The 13508-nt window shown below is 46.0% G+C and overlaps 3 protein-coding genes across 6 annotated transcripts in view; 1 reads left to right on the plus strand and 2 right to left on the minus strand.

Annotated features, from left to right (window-relative positions):
- brpf1 (bromodomain and PHD finger containing, 1) overlaps positions 1-664 on the minus strand; it is a 46769-nt gene extending 46105 nt beyond the window's left edge. Inside the window, exon 1 of one of the 2 annotated variants that reach the window (XM_082187376.1) lies at positions 96-664. The gene's annotated coding sequence lies outside the window, so the exon portion shown is untranslated. The remainder of the gene's footprint in view (positions 1-95) is intronic. The other variant, XM_082187375.1, reaches the window with a different exon arrangement.
- A 4280-nt stretch (positions 665-4944) lies between these two features.
- fgd (faciogenital dysplasia) overlaps positions 4945-13508 on the plus strand; it is a 74003-nt gene continuing 65439 nt past the window's right edge. For both annotated transcript variants that reach the window (XM_082187385.1, XM_082187386.1), the window contains exon 1: positions 4945-4981. In XM_082187385.1, coding sequence (XP_082043511.1) covers positions 4960-4981 — 22 coding nt within the window. In that variant the 5' untranslated portion in view covers positions 4945-4959. The remainder of the gene's footprint in view (positions 4982-13508) is intronic.
- LOC309513577 (uncharacterized protein) lies at positions 6059-13152 on the minus strand. 2 transcript variants are annotated; one of them, XR_014211479.1, is made up of 2 exons: positions 6324-13152; positions 6059-6093 (listed from the first exon to the last, which is right to left on the minus strand). XR_014211479.1 is itself a non-coding variant. In XM_082189483.1 (2 exons), exon 2 carries the CDS (start codon positions 12461-12463, stop codon positions 6569-6571), a length of 5895 nt encoding a protein of 1964 aa, XP_082045609.1. In that variant the 5' UTR covers positions 12464-12709; positions 12940-13152; the 3' UTR covers positions 6059-6568. The 2 variants fall into 2 exon arrangements, 1 of the variants encoding a protein (XP_082045609.1); XM_082189483.1 differs by having other exon boundaries at positions 6059-12709; positions 12940-13152.

Here is a 13508-nt window from a genome sequence, read left to right on the forward strand (position 1 = left end):
GCTGACTGAATGCAAACCCGCCTTTACTTTGCAAATGTGTCAAGTATAAAAACATTAGCACGTGAAATATGAGTTAATATGATAATTTTACTCACAATCAGATCTCTAACAGGTGAAAGTGTTTTGTCGTAAACACTTAATACTCCAGAGTCCACGGCGGATTTCACGCTCCCTCCGAGAATGAGGATTGACACTGAGATGAGTTTAATTCACAACAGAAGAGTTTGAGTAGAATTACTAGATCCTTTATGAATTCTGATCATCACACACTGAATAACACCAGGAACTGAAGCTAACGAACAAAGGGGCTAGCGCGCGATCCGCATCCGCACATTCACCAATCCTCCACACGGGAACCGGAGTTTTTAAAAGTATTTTGGCGACAGTATTTCTAATTCGTAACATACAGTCAGTCAACGCAGATATTTGATCAAATCCAACCAGAACTCTCCATAAGTCCTTGATTATTTTTATGCTTCTCTCTATACTGACGAATCAGCCGTCGGCCGTCACGCGGTTACTCTGCTGCGTCTGTACATTTAGTATGCGAGTAGAAAAACCAATAACGCTGCAAGTAATGTTGGATTAGTGTTATTTTAGCTGTAATAGTTAGATTGTTTACATATAATAAGGTATATTGGCTCTAATTTATGGGCATTACAGCGGTGCGAATATGAGTGGATTGGGTGTGTGTACGCTTTGCATCAGATATTTGAATGTGTCGCATGAGCGCAGTGGCCGGCTCTGACCTGCAGAGGGCGCTAGTTTACCTACATCAATCACTTCGTATTAAAAAATAAACATGTTTACTTAAAGGGATAGTTCCCCCCAAAAATTAAAACGCTGCCCATATTCTACAGGTTTGGAATAAACTTGAGGGTAGGGGTTAATTTTTGGGTGAACTTTCCCTTTAAAAAGTCGACACAAGAACAAATTTAGGGCGGGGCTTGGCAATTGATTGGATGGTTGTGGTTTGCTATTGGTTGATCTCATGTGAATGACAGGTGGCCCCGCCTCGCACCAGTAAACACATCGTCAGAGAAGAGGGAGGGGAAGTTATTTTGATTCAAGATTTCATTTAAAGGCTTTCACAAGGCACTTTTAATTTTCACATGTTCTCATTTATTTTGAACGCATTTGACAATCAAAGATCTAAGTGATCTTGTATTTCAGTAAAAACACAAATGACTTTGGCTCCATATGTGAGACAAGTATGAATGCCAAATGGCACATAAGGAAAAAAATCATGCTTTGTAAATCATAATTATGACATTAGTCGAAATTATGATATAAAAATGTGAAATTATTAGTCAAGTTAAGTCACCATCATTTATATAGCGCTTTTTACAATACAAATTGTTTCAAAGCAGCTTCACGGTGATAATAGGAAAATAATGCAACAAAGATTGTTTTGGCTTTACAGCAGCTCTAAGAACATCATTACCTAGCTATACTAAGATTATGACTGATTCATTTCCGTTGTAAAAAATCATTAGTTGTTAACTTAGGGGCCACTCACACCACACCGTTTTCAACTGAAAACCTAAAACTTTTAATACGTTCTGGCTGTTTATTTACTCGACAACTGCGTTTTGGTGGCCTGAGAACACAAACCTTGAAGTTTTTTTAAATGAGATTTGTAAGCGATACCGCTATCATCTCCGTGTAAACTTCAAAAACGTGCATCTGTGAAAACGGTGACGGCATGCACATGTGTACGTGTTTAATTTATAGGCATGCACATTTGAATGCGTGTGAGCTTGGGCGCATAGTCTTTCTTTTACAAACTGACATCGCCAAATTACTTGTCTGGCATGAATTATACTATGTTTTTAGTCGTTTCTGCGGATCCATGAGAACGGGAATCATTTTGATAACGTTTTCATCTGTACGGGGGAAAACGTTTGTCTTTAAAAAAACTTTGGTTGTGTTTATGAGGCCTTTGCAGGGGAGAGTCTAGTTGAAACAGTCTCTGCTGACACTTCAGGGATGTGTTGTGGTCGTGTCTAGGTGCAGGTCCACCATCTGATCTGGATACGGCCCGGATCCGGCTGACTACATCATGAGTTGTGGTCGTGTCTAGGCGCAGGTCCACCATCTGATCTGGATACGGCCCGGATCCGGCTGACTACATCATGAGTTGTGGTCGTGTCTAGGCGCAGGTCCACCATCTGATCTGGATACGGCCCGGATCCGGCTGACTACATCATGAGTTGTGGTCGTGTCTAGGCGCAGGTCCACCATCTGATCTGGATACGGCCCGGATCCGGCTGACTACATCATGTGTTGTGGTCGTGTCTAGGCGCAGGTCCTCCATCTGATCTGGATACGGCCCGGATCCGGCTGACTACATCATGTGTTGTGGTCGTGTCTAGGCGCAGGTCCTCCATCTGATCTGGATACGGCCCGGATCCGGCTGACTACATCATGAGTTGTGGTCGTGTCTAGGCGCAGGTCCTCCATCTGATCTGGATACGGCCCGGACCGGCTGACTACATCATGAGTTGTGGTCGTGTCTAGGCGCAGGTCCTCCATCTGATCTGGATACGGCCCGGACCGGCTGACTACATCATGAGTTGTGGTCGTGTCTAGGCGCAGGTCCTCCATCTGATCTGGATACGGCCCGGACCGGCTGACTACATCATTGTGTTGTGGTCGTGTCTAGGCGCAGGTCCTCCATCTGATCTGGATACGGCCCGGATCCGGCTGACTACATCATGTGTTGTGGTCGTGTCTAGGCGCAGGTCCTCCATCTGATCTGGATACGGCCCGGACCGGCTGACTACATCATGTGTTGTGGTCGTGTCTAGGCGCAGGTCCTCCATCTGATCTGGATCCGGCCCAGATCCGGCTGACTACATCATGAGTTGTGGTCGTGTCTAGGCGCAGGTCCTCCATCTGATCTGGATCCGGCCCGGACCGGCTGACTACATCATGTGTTGTGGTCGTGTCTAGGCGCAGGTCCTCCATCTGATCTGGATCCGGCCCAGATCCGGCTGACTACATCATGTGTTGTGGTCGTGTCTAGGCGCAGGTCCTCCATCTGATCTGGATACGGCCCGGACCGGCTGACTACATCATTGTGTTGTGGTCGTGTCTAGGCGCAGGTCCACCATCTGATCTGGATACGGCCCGGATCCGGCTGACTACATCATGTGTTGTGGTCGTGTCTAGGCGCAGGTCCACCATCTGATCTGGATACGGCCCGGACCGGCTGACTACATCATTGTGTTGTGGTCGTGTCTAGGCGCAGGTCCTCCATCTGATCTGGATACGGCCCGGATCCGGCTGACTACATCATGTGTTGTGGTCGTGTCTAGGCGCAGGTCCTCCATCTGATCTGGATACGGCCCTGACCGGCTGACTACATCATGTGTTGTGGTTGTGTACGGTAAACCTCGGGATTTTACATGATTTGAATTATTGAAACTGATAATGTGCCACGTGTATGCCAGGATAAAGAGATGTGTTTTAGTCTAGATTTGAACTGACAGAGTGTGTCTGCTTCTCGAACAACATTAGGAAGACTAATTCCAGAGTTTTGGTGCTAAATAGGAGAAGGATCTACCGCCAGCAGTCGATTTTGATATTCTAGGTATTATCAACTGGCCAGTCTAGTTTACAATAGACGTGAAGGACTATAATGCATTAAGAGCTCGCTCACGTACTTTCATAATTAAGTGGTAGGAAATTACTAGTCATCCAATTTTTTTATATCAGCCATGAATTCCGTTTATTTCGTGAATTGGTAAGTTTCGTCGAGGCGTGAAGAAGTATAGAGCTGAGTATCATTAGCCTAACAGTGAAAGCTAAATTTCTGACACTGCTAGAAAATGATCGCAGTTTATCTTTGGTTGCAAGACCGTGACGAGACCGGTCTCTCACTGCACGACGTAGGACCACCGTGTAGGAGCCACGACCACAGAAAACACCACGACTGGGCCACCAATAACAGCAGTATTGGATCTGACAGCAGCTACTAAACAATTTCAAAATGCTTTGTCTGTAAATGATTTTAATAAGGATAATAATGTTTTCAAAAGACTCACGTGCAATGGGCATTGATACTGTTTCCTTTGCAATGACATTAGCCAATCATAACAGTGGCTGTTCACTGACAAACCAAGCAGTCGCAGCTTGAAAACAAGTCATTTCAGACAGTAAATAATTGTCTGAATTGTTGAAAATGATAGTTTTTCCACATATATATAGGCCTATATAGTATATTTGTTTTTTAGTGAAATTTTGTACAAAAAACGTTATTAACATTATAAGACAACCTCAAGGAACACTTTTTTAAATACTTAAAAAAATCAATTTCATGACCCCTTTAAGTTAAAGAACTATTTTCAAAAACAGGCAATGCTGAAATATAGCTTCAGATTTGATATATAAGTTATAACAATGACTTTTATGTCAGAATTAAGATTTACAAGCATGTTTTTTTTTCCCCTTATGTGGCAAAAATGGGCTTCCATAGAGAAGAGAAGAAACACAAAGACTCTTTTTCCATCCAGTTTGTCATATGATGCTGGTACATGAGGCTCTTGTCCTGAGGGAGAATATATGAACAGATACACAAACAAACCCATGATGACTCGGTCATTGTTTAGACTTCACTACTTCTGGTCGTCTCGATAATGGTTATTTTAAAGTATATATAAGTAAATATTTAATTTTTTTAAATATATAAATAATGTTCCCAATAATGTTCCACCCTCAAAATTGACACAGTTCCACTGAATCGTCGAAAAGAATCGACTCAAAAGACCGATTCGTTTGCTGATCGGACAGTAGTAGAGTCAGTTGTCGGTGGAGATTGAGATTGAGAAATGCTGCTGGTTCCAGAAACCCATTCGAGAGACGGAGAACGGAAAGATGGATCGACACATCAGGACAAATGAAGGGGAAAACGGCTCATATCACATCAACATATAGAGTCGGAGAAAGTTGCAGACGATGCGAGGAATCAGCGCGAGCGGTCAGTATTTCTCTTTCTCTCATTCACACTGTAGATTGAAGATAATGGTGTCAGTGCGAGTTGAATCTGGTTTATTGCTCTCGCTCTTCAAATTTGTGAGGTTTCTGATAAATTTCCTTAGGATAAACAAACACAAACACAAATGTTTACATGCAGTGAGCTGAAGTTAATGTGGACAGAAGCTCATGGTTGGTTCAGAGTTACTGAGATCTGACTCTGAATGAATGCACAGACATTGCTGAGATCTCTTCTAGAAGAGACATGATGATGAGTAGCTTATTTTAGGAGATGTCTGAGAAGAAGCCTTTCTTTGCTCTCAGTTTAATGTCATTGTTGTCCAGGAATGCTTGAGAGATAAAGGAGATCTGGTTTGAGATGTTTGCTCTTTTTTTTTACTTTGATTTTTTAAGCAGTTTTTCCCTTTTTTGTACACAAGGAGAGGGAAAAAAGTAAAGAAAAACAAAAGTAAATAAAATAATATTATATTCTCTCTCTCTCTCTCTCTCTCATCCCTCCGTTCTGTTCATCTTTCATGCTCGTCATCTTTTTGCCTCTGCTAAAACACTGCAGGATTTGTTCATCCCTTCTGTCTTTATAAAATCTTCCTTCCCGCCGCCGCCCTTTCTGTCCGTTTCTTTCACTTCATAAACTTTCAATGGGGATTTTGTGTAAAAAGGTTATGGGGAGAACAGTAGCAAGCAAAAACAACGATAGATAGATAGACAGACAAACAGGCATCCATCCACCCATTGTTGAGGAGGCTTTATTATGAATATATGTGTGTGTGTGTTCGGCCACTAGAGTGCATCTTTTGTCAGTCCAGTCCATAGACTGAACGATATAGATTTGATCACGTGTGTGTGTGTGTGTGTCTCTCTCTCTCTCTGTCTTATGAGAATTGCTTTTGCTATACTTTTCTAGGTTTGTTCAAATCTTTAACACAGAAACTTCTGTGAATGATCCGATTCACTAAAACGAACGTTAAGTCACTTGTTGGAAGAACGTGATAAAGTGTGTGTCATGGGCTATGTTCCATTCAGCTTAAACACTCCCAAGAAACTCCAGGACACAGTTGAATCATTTCCATGAAGTTTACTGGGAATTTTGTGAAACTGCAATACAGTACAATGAGATGTCAATATTATTAATCAAACCCAGATACACAGTAACAGTGTAAATAGCACAGCTTAGCTAACATAGCAATGTAGCCTATATGATAAACGCGATCGAGCTAGTCAAAAAAATAACCAGCAGCAATAAACAAAGCTAACTTAGCCTTCTCAATAATCTTACAAAATTAAAATAAGCAGTAATCTAATGTTAAACAATGATAAATACTCACAGACGTTGCCTTAGCAAAAAGGGAGAAGGAAAAGCGATCGACACAGAAACTGACGACTGATAGAGCTCACGCATTACTGTAGCTGATTACCGTATGACGATATCATTTCCTGTTTCCCTACGTGCACGGGTACTGCGTTACTATGGTTACAAATATAATCGAACCACACCGAACTACTGAAATAAAGTAGAAACGCATTTCAAGCGGCATGACACTCCCCGCTTGGGATCTTTAAAGAGCCCACATTAATTAACAGAATCAGTCTTTGGAGAGAGAAGCAGAACCACTTCTGTAATGGGCCGAGAAAAGGTCTTTCTGGTTCCATCCTTGACGACTTCAACTTGAACCTTCCGAACCAATCCATCTTCTCCTGGAAGGGTTTTTGTGATGATGCCCGTAGGCCATTGATTTCTCTTCGCCTGATTGTCTTTCAAGAGAACTATGTCTCCTTCTATAAGGTTCGGCCTTTTTCCTTGCCACTTGTGCCGAAGCTGCAATGTTTTGAGGTATTCATGTTTCCACCTGTTCCAAAACATGTCTGCTAGGCCCTGAACCCGCTTCCACTCCTCTCTGACGAGATGCGCTTCCTCAAAGCTTCCTGACGGAGGAGGTGGTGCAGAGCCAGTCTTAAGAGTCAGAAGCATTGCTGGCGTGAGGATGACAGGCGATTCCGGATCCGATGATACTGGGATGAGCGGTCTAGCATTCATGATTGCAGCTACCTCGGCCATAAGTGTGGTCAGAACTTCATGTGTAAGGTGAGACCTCCTCTGCTCAAGCAGCATGCAGTCCAAAATACGGCGGGCAATGCCAATCATGCGTTCCCACGAGCCACCCATATGAGACGCGTGGGGCGGGTTGAATACCCAGGTGCAGCTCTGGGTGTCCAGGTACTCTTTCACACTGTTGAAGCCTGGATTAGTCTTGTCCATCTCCAGCTCACGAGAGGCGCCGACGAAGTTAGTTCCGCAGTCAGAGCGAATCTGCTCTGCAGGGCCCCTGACTGCAAAGAACCTCCTCAAGGCGTTGATAAAGCTGCTGGTACTCATTGCTTCAATTACCTCGATGTGAACTGCCCTTGAGCACATGCACGAGAACATCACAGCCCATCGTTTAGAGTTGGAGACTCCTCCTCTTGTGCGGCGTGAAACAACGTCCCATGGTCCAAAGACGTCGACACCTACGTAGGTGAAAGGAGGTGCTACTTGTAGCCGTTCTGCTGGCAGAGCTGCCATCTGCTGATGTTCGGTCTTCCCCCTCAGCCTTCTACAAGTGACACATCTGTGAAGCAGACTGCTGATGCAGCGTTTAGTGCCTACCAGCCAGAACCCTGCCGCTCGAATGGCACCTTCGGTCAGATGTCTTCCTTGGTGTTTCACTGCTTCATGATAGTGAGACACAAGCAGGGTTGCGAGATGATGTCGGCCAGGAATGATGATGGGGTGAGCCTCGTCCATCCTCAGATCTGACTGTCCAATCCGACCTCCCACTCTAAGAAGTTGATCTTGGTCCATGATGGGGTGCAATTTCCACAGGCTGCTGGAAGATGGGATGTTGGATCCTGAGTTGATACACTTGAGTTCCTCTGTATAGCACTCATTCTGGACACTCTTCACAATGCACACTTTAGCCCTTAGCAACTCTTCCTCTGTAGAGCGACAGATGTGCCAGCCCTGACATTCATTCTGGGTGGAGTGGGCAAAGGAACGAGCCACGTGGATGAGGTGTGCTATGGCTGTAAGGAGAATGCTGAACTTGGAGAAGCGTTCAAAGCGTTGTGGGTGTACCACATCTCTGGTCACATGTGTGAGACTTGTCACCACCTGGGGACGCACTTCAGAGTCAGTGTCAGGGTCAATAAGGTTATAAGTCTCTTGAAGCTCAGGTGAATGCGAAGGCGCATCATGGAGAAAGGCTGGTCCTTTGAGCCAAGTTGTGCTGCTAAGCAAAGCTGGTGTCACAGTTCTTGACCCAATGTCAGCTGGGTTGAGGTGCGTTGGGACGTACTTCCACTGGCCGGAACAAGGTGATTGATGGATTCGTTGGACCCTGTTGTGTACATAGACATAGAATCTCCTTGATTGGTTCTGGATGTACCCCAATACAACCTTGCTATCCGTGTAGTAGGTGATGTTGTCGAATGTTGTGTCCATCTCTGTGACTACCATCTCGGCGATCTCGATGGCGAGTACAGCCGCACAGAGCTCAAGTCTCGGGATAGTCAAACCAGGCTGGGGGGCCAACTTCGCTTTCCCGAAGACAAAGCCAATCTCAGTCTGTTCTTGGTGGCTTGTCACCTTGATGTAGGCTACGGCTGCTATTGCCTTGATTGATGCGTCTGCAAAGACACAGAGTTCTCTTCTTAGCGCGCCCGCGGTGGAGAAGGACGTGTAAGGGCGTGGTATCTGGAGCCCCTCTAGGTCTTGGAGTGACTGTTTCCATCTAGTCCACTCAATCTCCATGTCTTTGGGAAGAGGTGAGTCCCAGTCCTTTGATTGCGTGGTGAGTTCCCTGAGTATCAGTCTTCCATGAACCGTGATGGGTGCAAGGAACCCTAGAGGATCGTAGAGGCTGTTCACGGTTGAGAGTACCCCTCTGCGAGTGAATGGCTTCTGATCATCTTTGATTTGAAACATGAAGGTGTCTGTGCACATGTTCCAAAACAATCCGAGGCTACGTTGGATGGGCAGATCATCAACAAAAAGATCTAGGCTGTTGACGTCCTTGGCGCGATCTTCGGATGGAAATGCTTCGATGACTGCTGGTCGATTTGAAGCAATTTTGTGCAGCCTGAGGTTAGAAGCTGCAAGCATTTTCTGTGCACGCCCGAGGACGCTGATGGCCTCTTCCTCGGTGCCGAAGGACTTTAAAGCGTCGTCAACATAGAATTCGCGGTCAATGAATCTTCTTGCATCACTGCCATAGTCAGCTTCTGCTTCCTTAGCTGCCCGTCGCATACCATACACTGCGACGGCAGGCGAGGGACTGTTCCCAAAAAGGTGAACCCGCATTCTGTAGTCCACGATGTCGGAGGTAGGGTCGTTATTCCTATACCACAGGAAGCGGAGAAAATCACGGTGTTCCTCCTTAACGACAAAGCAGTGGAACATGTGCTCGATGTCAGCGGTGATCGCCACCTGTTCCTTCCTGAACCTCATAAGAACACCTAGCAAGCTATTATTAAGGTCGGGGCCAGTGAGCAAGATGTCGTTGAGCGACACTCCTTCACATGACGCGCTGCTGTCGAAGACCACACGGATCTTATCTGGCTTCCTAGGATGGTACACACCGAACAGGGGCAGGTACCAGCACTCTTGTCCAGGCTGCACTGGCGGGGCAACTTCTGCGTGTGCCTTCTTAAACATCTTCTCCATAAACTCTAGGAAATCGGCTTTCATCAGTGGTCGTTTTTCCAATGAGCGCCGGAGTGAGACAAGACGGTCGAAAGCCTGTTTCCTGTTGTTAGGCAGCCGCTGTCTTGGTGACCGGAAGGGTAAAGGAGCAACCCAACTTTTGGAGCTGTCCTGATAGCACTCAGCTTCCATTATCTTCAGAAACTCTAGATCCTCCATGGATGGACCGAGTCTGTGGTCGTTGGGAGTACGAGCGAAGACAGTCTGCCCCAAGCAGTCTCCACTGAGCATCATTAAGCCACGGGTGGAGGTAGGTGCTGGATGATGCTGAGGTTTAAACACTTGACCAAATACCTCTTTCACTCTGATCTGGTTGTTGCATGGCTGAAGATAACTCGTACGACCGTTCTCTAAGATGGCTGTTTTGTAACTCCGCACTTCAAGTGGTCTGTGGGCACCTCCAAGACACACATCACCGACGACAACCCATCCTAGGTCAAGCCTTTGAGCAAACGGTGCATCTCCTGGGCCACTTATCTGCTCTCGGACCTTGTGTGCCTGTAAGATGTCTCTGCCCAGTAAAAGGAGTATTTTGGCGTTCGGATCCAGTGGTGGAATCTTATTGGCGATGTGCTTCAGGTGGGCATGATGGTAGGCTGCTTCCGGCGTAGGAATCTCGGAGCGAACGTTAGGGATTTGGTTGCACTCGAGGAGTGTAGGCAGAGGAATGCTTAATTTCTTGTCCACCGACTCCACAGTGTAACCACTGGCTCTCCTCCCCGCTGTCTCTGAACGCCCCGCACAGGTCTTGAGTGTATATGAGTAGGAACTTCCGGAGATTTTAAAAACCTCAAAAAACTCTGACCGCGCCAGGGAGCGATTGCTTTGCTCGTCCAGTATGGCATACATTCTCTTGGACTCCTCCCTGCATCCGTTTGGGAACACACTGACAAGGCAGATCTTGGCACATGCTCTGGAACTCAATCCTTCACCGCATACCTGAGTGCACGTCGACTTGACCTCCTGGATGTCTGCTCTGTCCTCCTCCCCGCCATCCTCTGAAGTGGAAGGGGACGACTTAGATTTCCAGGTAGGTGGGCAGGGGTGGAGCGCTGTCACATGAGCAGTGCTCTCACACTCTGTACATTTTAACTCAGCAGTGCAGTTTTTTGCAAGATGCTCTGTGGAGGAGCAACAGCGAAAGCAGATGTAATGCTCTTTCAAAAGCTGTTTGCGATCATTTATGCTCTTCTCACGGAAGCCTCTGCATTTCCTCAGAGGGTGGGGCTTTTTATGCAGAGGGCAATGTTTATTTGGATCAATGCGTTCCGTACTTTCTCTACACTCAGCTTTAGCAGTTCCTGAGACCTGCGTCTTGTGAACATAAACCGATGTCTTTGTAGGCCTCTCCCATTTACTCTTTCTCTCTGCAGGAGCTTGCGAGAAGAGGTTAAAGCTTGGGTCTGTGCGAGCCCTTGCTTCTGCTGCGATGAAGTTTACAAACACGGAGAAAGGTGGGAAGCTAACTAAATGTTCCTGTTTGTATCTTGTACCAAAGTAAAGCCACTTTTCTTGCATGTTGTATGGCAGTTTCTCAATGATAGGCTTAATTCCTCTGGAGGTATCCAAGTATGACAAGCCTGCAAGGTAGCCGTCTTCCTTGGCGGCTTGTAGCTCTGACAACAGGTCGGCTAGATCCCTGAGTCTCTGTGGATCCTTTGTTGTGACCTTTGGAAAGTTTTCTAGTTTGTTGAACAGAGCCTGCTCGACGGCCTCTGGCGAGCCATATATTTCGTCGAGGCGCCCCCATGCCATGTGCAGTCCAGTTGCTGGATCCTTAATGTTGACTGTTTTTATCCTTCTTACTTGTTCTGCTGACTCTTTTCCCAGATACTTGGTGAGGAGGTCGAGTTCTCCTGCAGCAGACAAGTCTAGATCGGCGATAGCGTTCAGGAACGATGTTTTCCAGGCCCAATAGTTCATTGGCTGGTCATCATATGTGGTGATGCCTGAAGTCACCAGGCGGCTGCGAGCTAGGTATTTGATGAGGTCTCCAGTGGACGTAGAATGGTCATAGCTACCTCCATAAGGCGTCCTGTGAACAGGCGGGTGCGCAGGAGATGAGGAATCCTGTTTGATGTTCTGTTGCGGACGATTCCCACCAAGCTGAGGAGCTGGAGAGGTGTTGAGGGGCTGATTGAAGCTTTGTTGTGGCGGTGCCCCACTGGTCTGAGGAACTTGGTGTGGCATAATGTCAGCGGAAGCAGCAGCTTGGGTTTGACTTGCATTGAGTGGGTGGGGTGATGAAGGGATAACATTGATTGGTTGGTGGTGTGGAGGATAAAGCGTTGGCGAAGCATAGTCACTCCCTCTTCTGACAGATAGACCCCTGCTGCATAGGCTGGCTTGTGTCGACACATAGGCGGCGACGCGCTGGTCTTTGACCGATTGGGGGACTGGGCTGTTAGCCTTACTGTTTACTTCAAAGCCCATATCTTGTAAACCAGCCACGAGAGCATTTGCCTCTGCTATGGCAGCATCCTTTTCTTTTTCTTCATTTAAAGCATCAAGATTAGCTTGAACTCTTGCCTGCTCCACTTTAAGTTGAATTTCTTTTAGCGCATGTGCCGCTCTAGCTTGCGCTGCTTCAGCCTTTGCCTTTGCCATGGCGACGGCCATGCTAATTTTCGAGCTGGACGATGTACCAGATGAGCGACTGCTTCTTGAGCGCACAGTCTCAGACTGGTTATCTCCATTTCCTTTTTTACTGTTGCTACGTTGTGACATTGTGACTCACCGCGTTTTCAATATCAGGGGAAGAAGCTAGTTTGAAGCTGACAGGGCGCTGTAGTGTTAGCCGCTTATCACTTGATATTGAGTTGCTCCGTAGGATGGCAATCCTTATGTCCTTCGTTAGCTGTGTTGCCGTCTTTTCACTGTCATGGGCTATGTTCCATTCAGCTTAAACACTCCCAAGAAACTCCAGGACACAGTTGAATCATTTCCATGAAGTTTACTGGGAATTTTGTGAAACTGCAATACAGTACAATGAGATGTCAATATTATTAATCAAACCCAGATACACAGTAACAGTGTAAATAGCACAGCTTAGCTAACATAGCAATGTAGCCTATATGATAAACGCGATCGAGCTAGTCAAAAAAATAACCAGCAGCAATAAACAAAGCTAACTTAGCCTTCTCAATAATCTTACAAAATTAAAATAAGCAGTAATCTAATGTTAAACAATGATAAATACTCACAGACGTTGCCTTAGCAAAAAGGGAGAAGGAAAAGCGATCGACACAGAAACTGACGACTGATAGAGCTCACGCATTACTGTAGCTGATTACCGTATGACGATATCATTTCCTGTTTCCCTACGTGCACGGGTACTGCGTTACTATGGTTACAAATATAATCGAACCACACCGAACTACTGAAATAAAGTAGAAACGCATTTCAAGCGGCATGACAGTGTGTGTGTTTGAGCAGCACTCCAGCGGCTCTGATGATGAAGCACATGTGAAGCTGTTGTGTCTGTGTGTGTGTGTGTGTGTGTGTGTGTGTGTGTTTGAGCAGCACTCCAGCGGCTCTGATGATGAAGCACATGTGAAGCTGTGTTCTCGCAGGAGTTCAGATGTTTTTCAGGTCTGCAGGTGTGTGTGTGTGTGTGTGTGTGTGTGTGTGTGTGTGTGTGTGTGTTTGAGCAGATACAGCACGACTCCAGCGGCTCTGATGAAGAAGCACATGTGAAGCTGTCGTGTGTGTGTTCTCGCAGAAGTTCAGATGTTGTTTAGGTCTGCAGATGTGTGTGTGTGTGTGTGTGTGT

Source organism: Leuciscus leuciscus (assembly GCF_965113295.1).
Source record: "Leuciscus leuciscus genome assembly, chromosome: 13".
Lineage (NCBI taxonomy): Eukaryota > Metazoa > Chordata > Actinopteri > Cypriniformes > Leuciscidae > Leuciscus > Leuciscus leuciscus.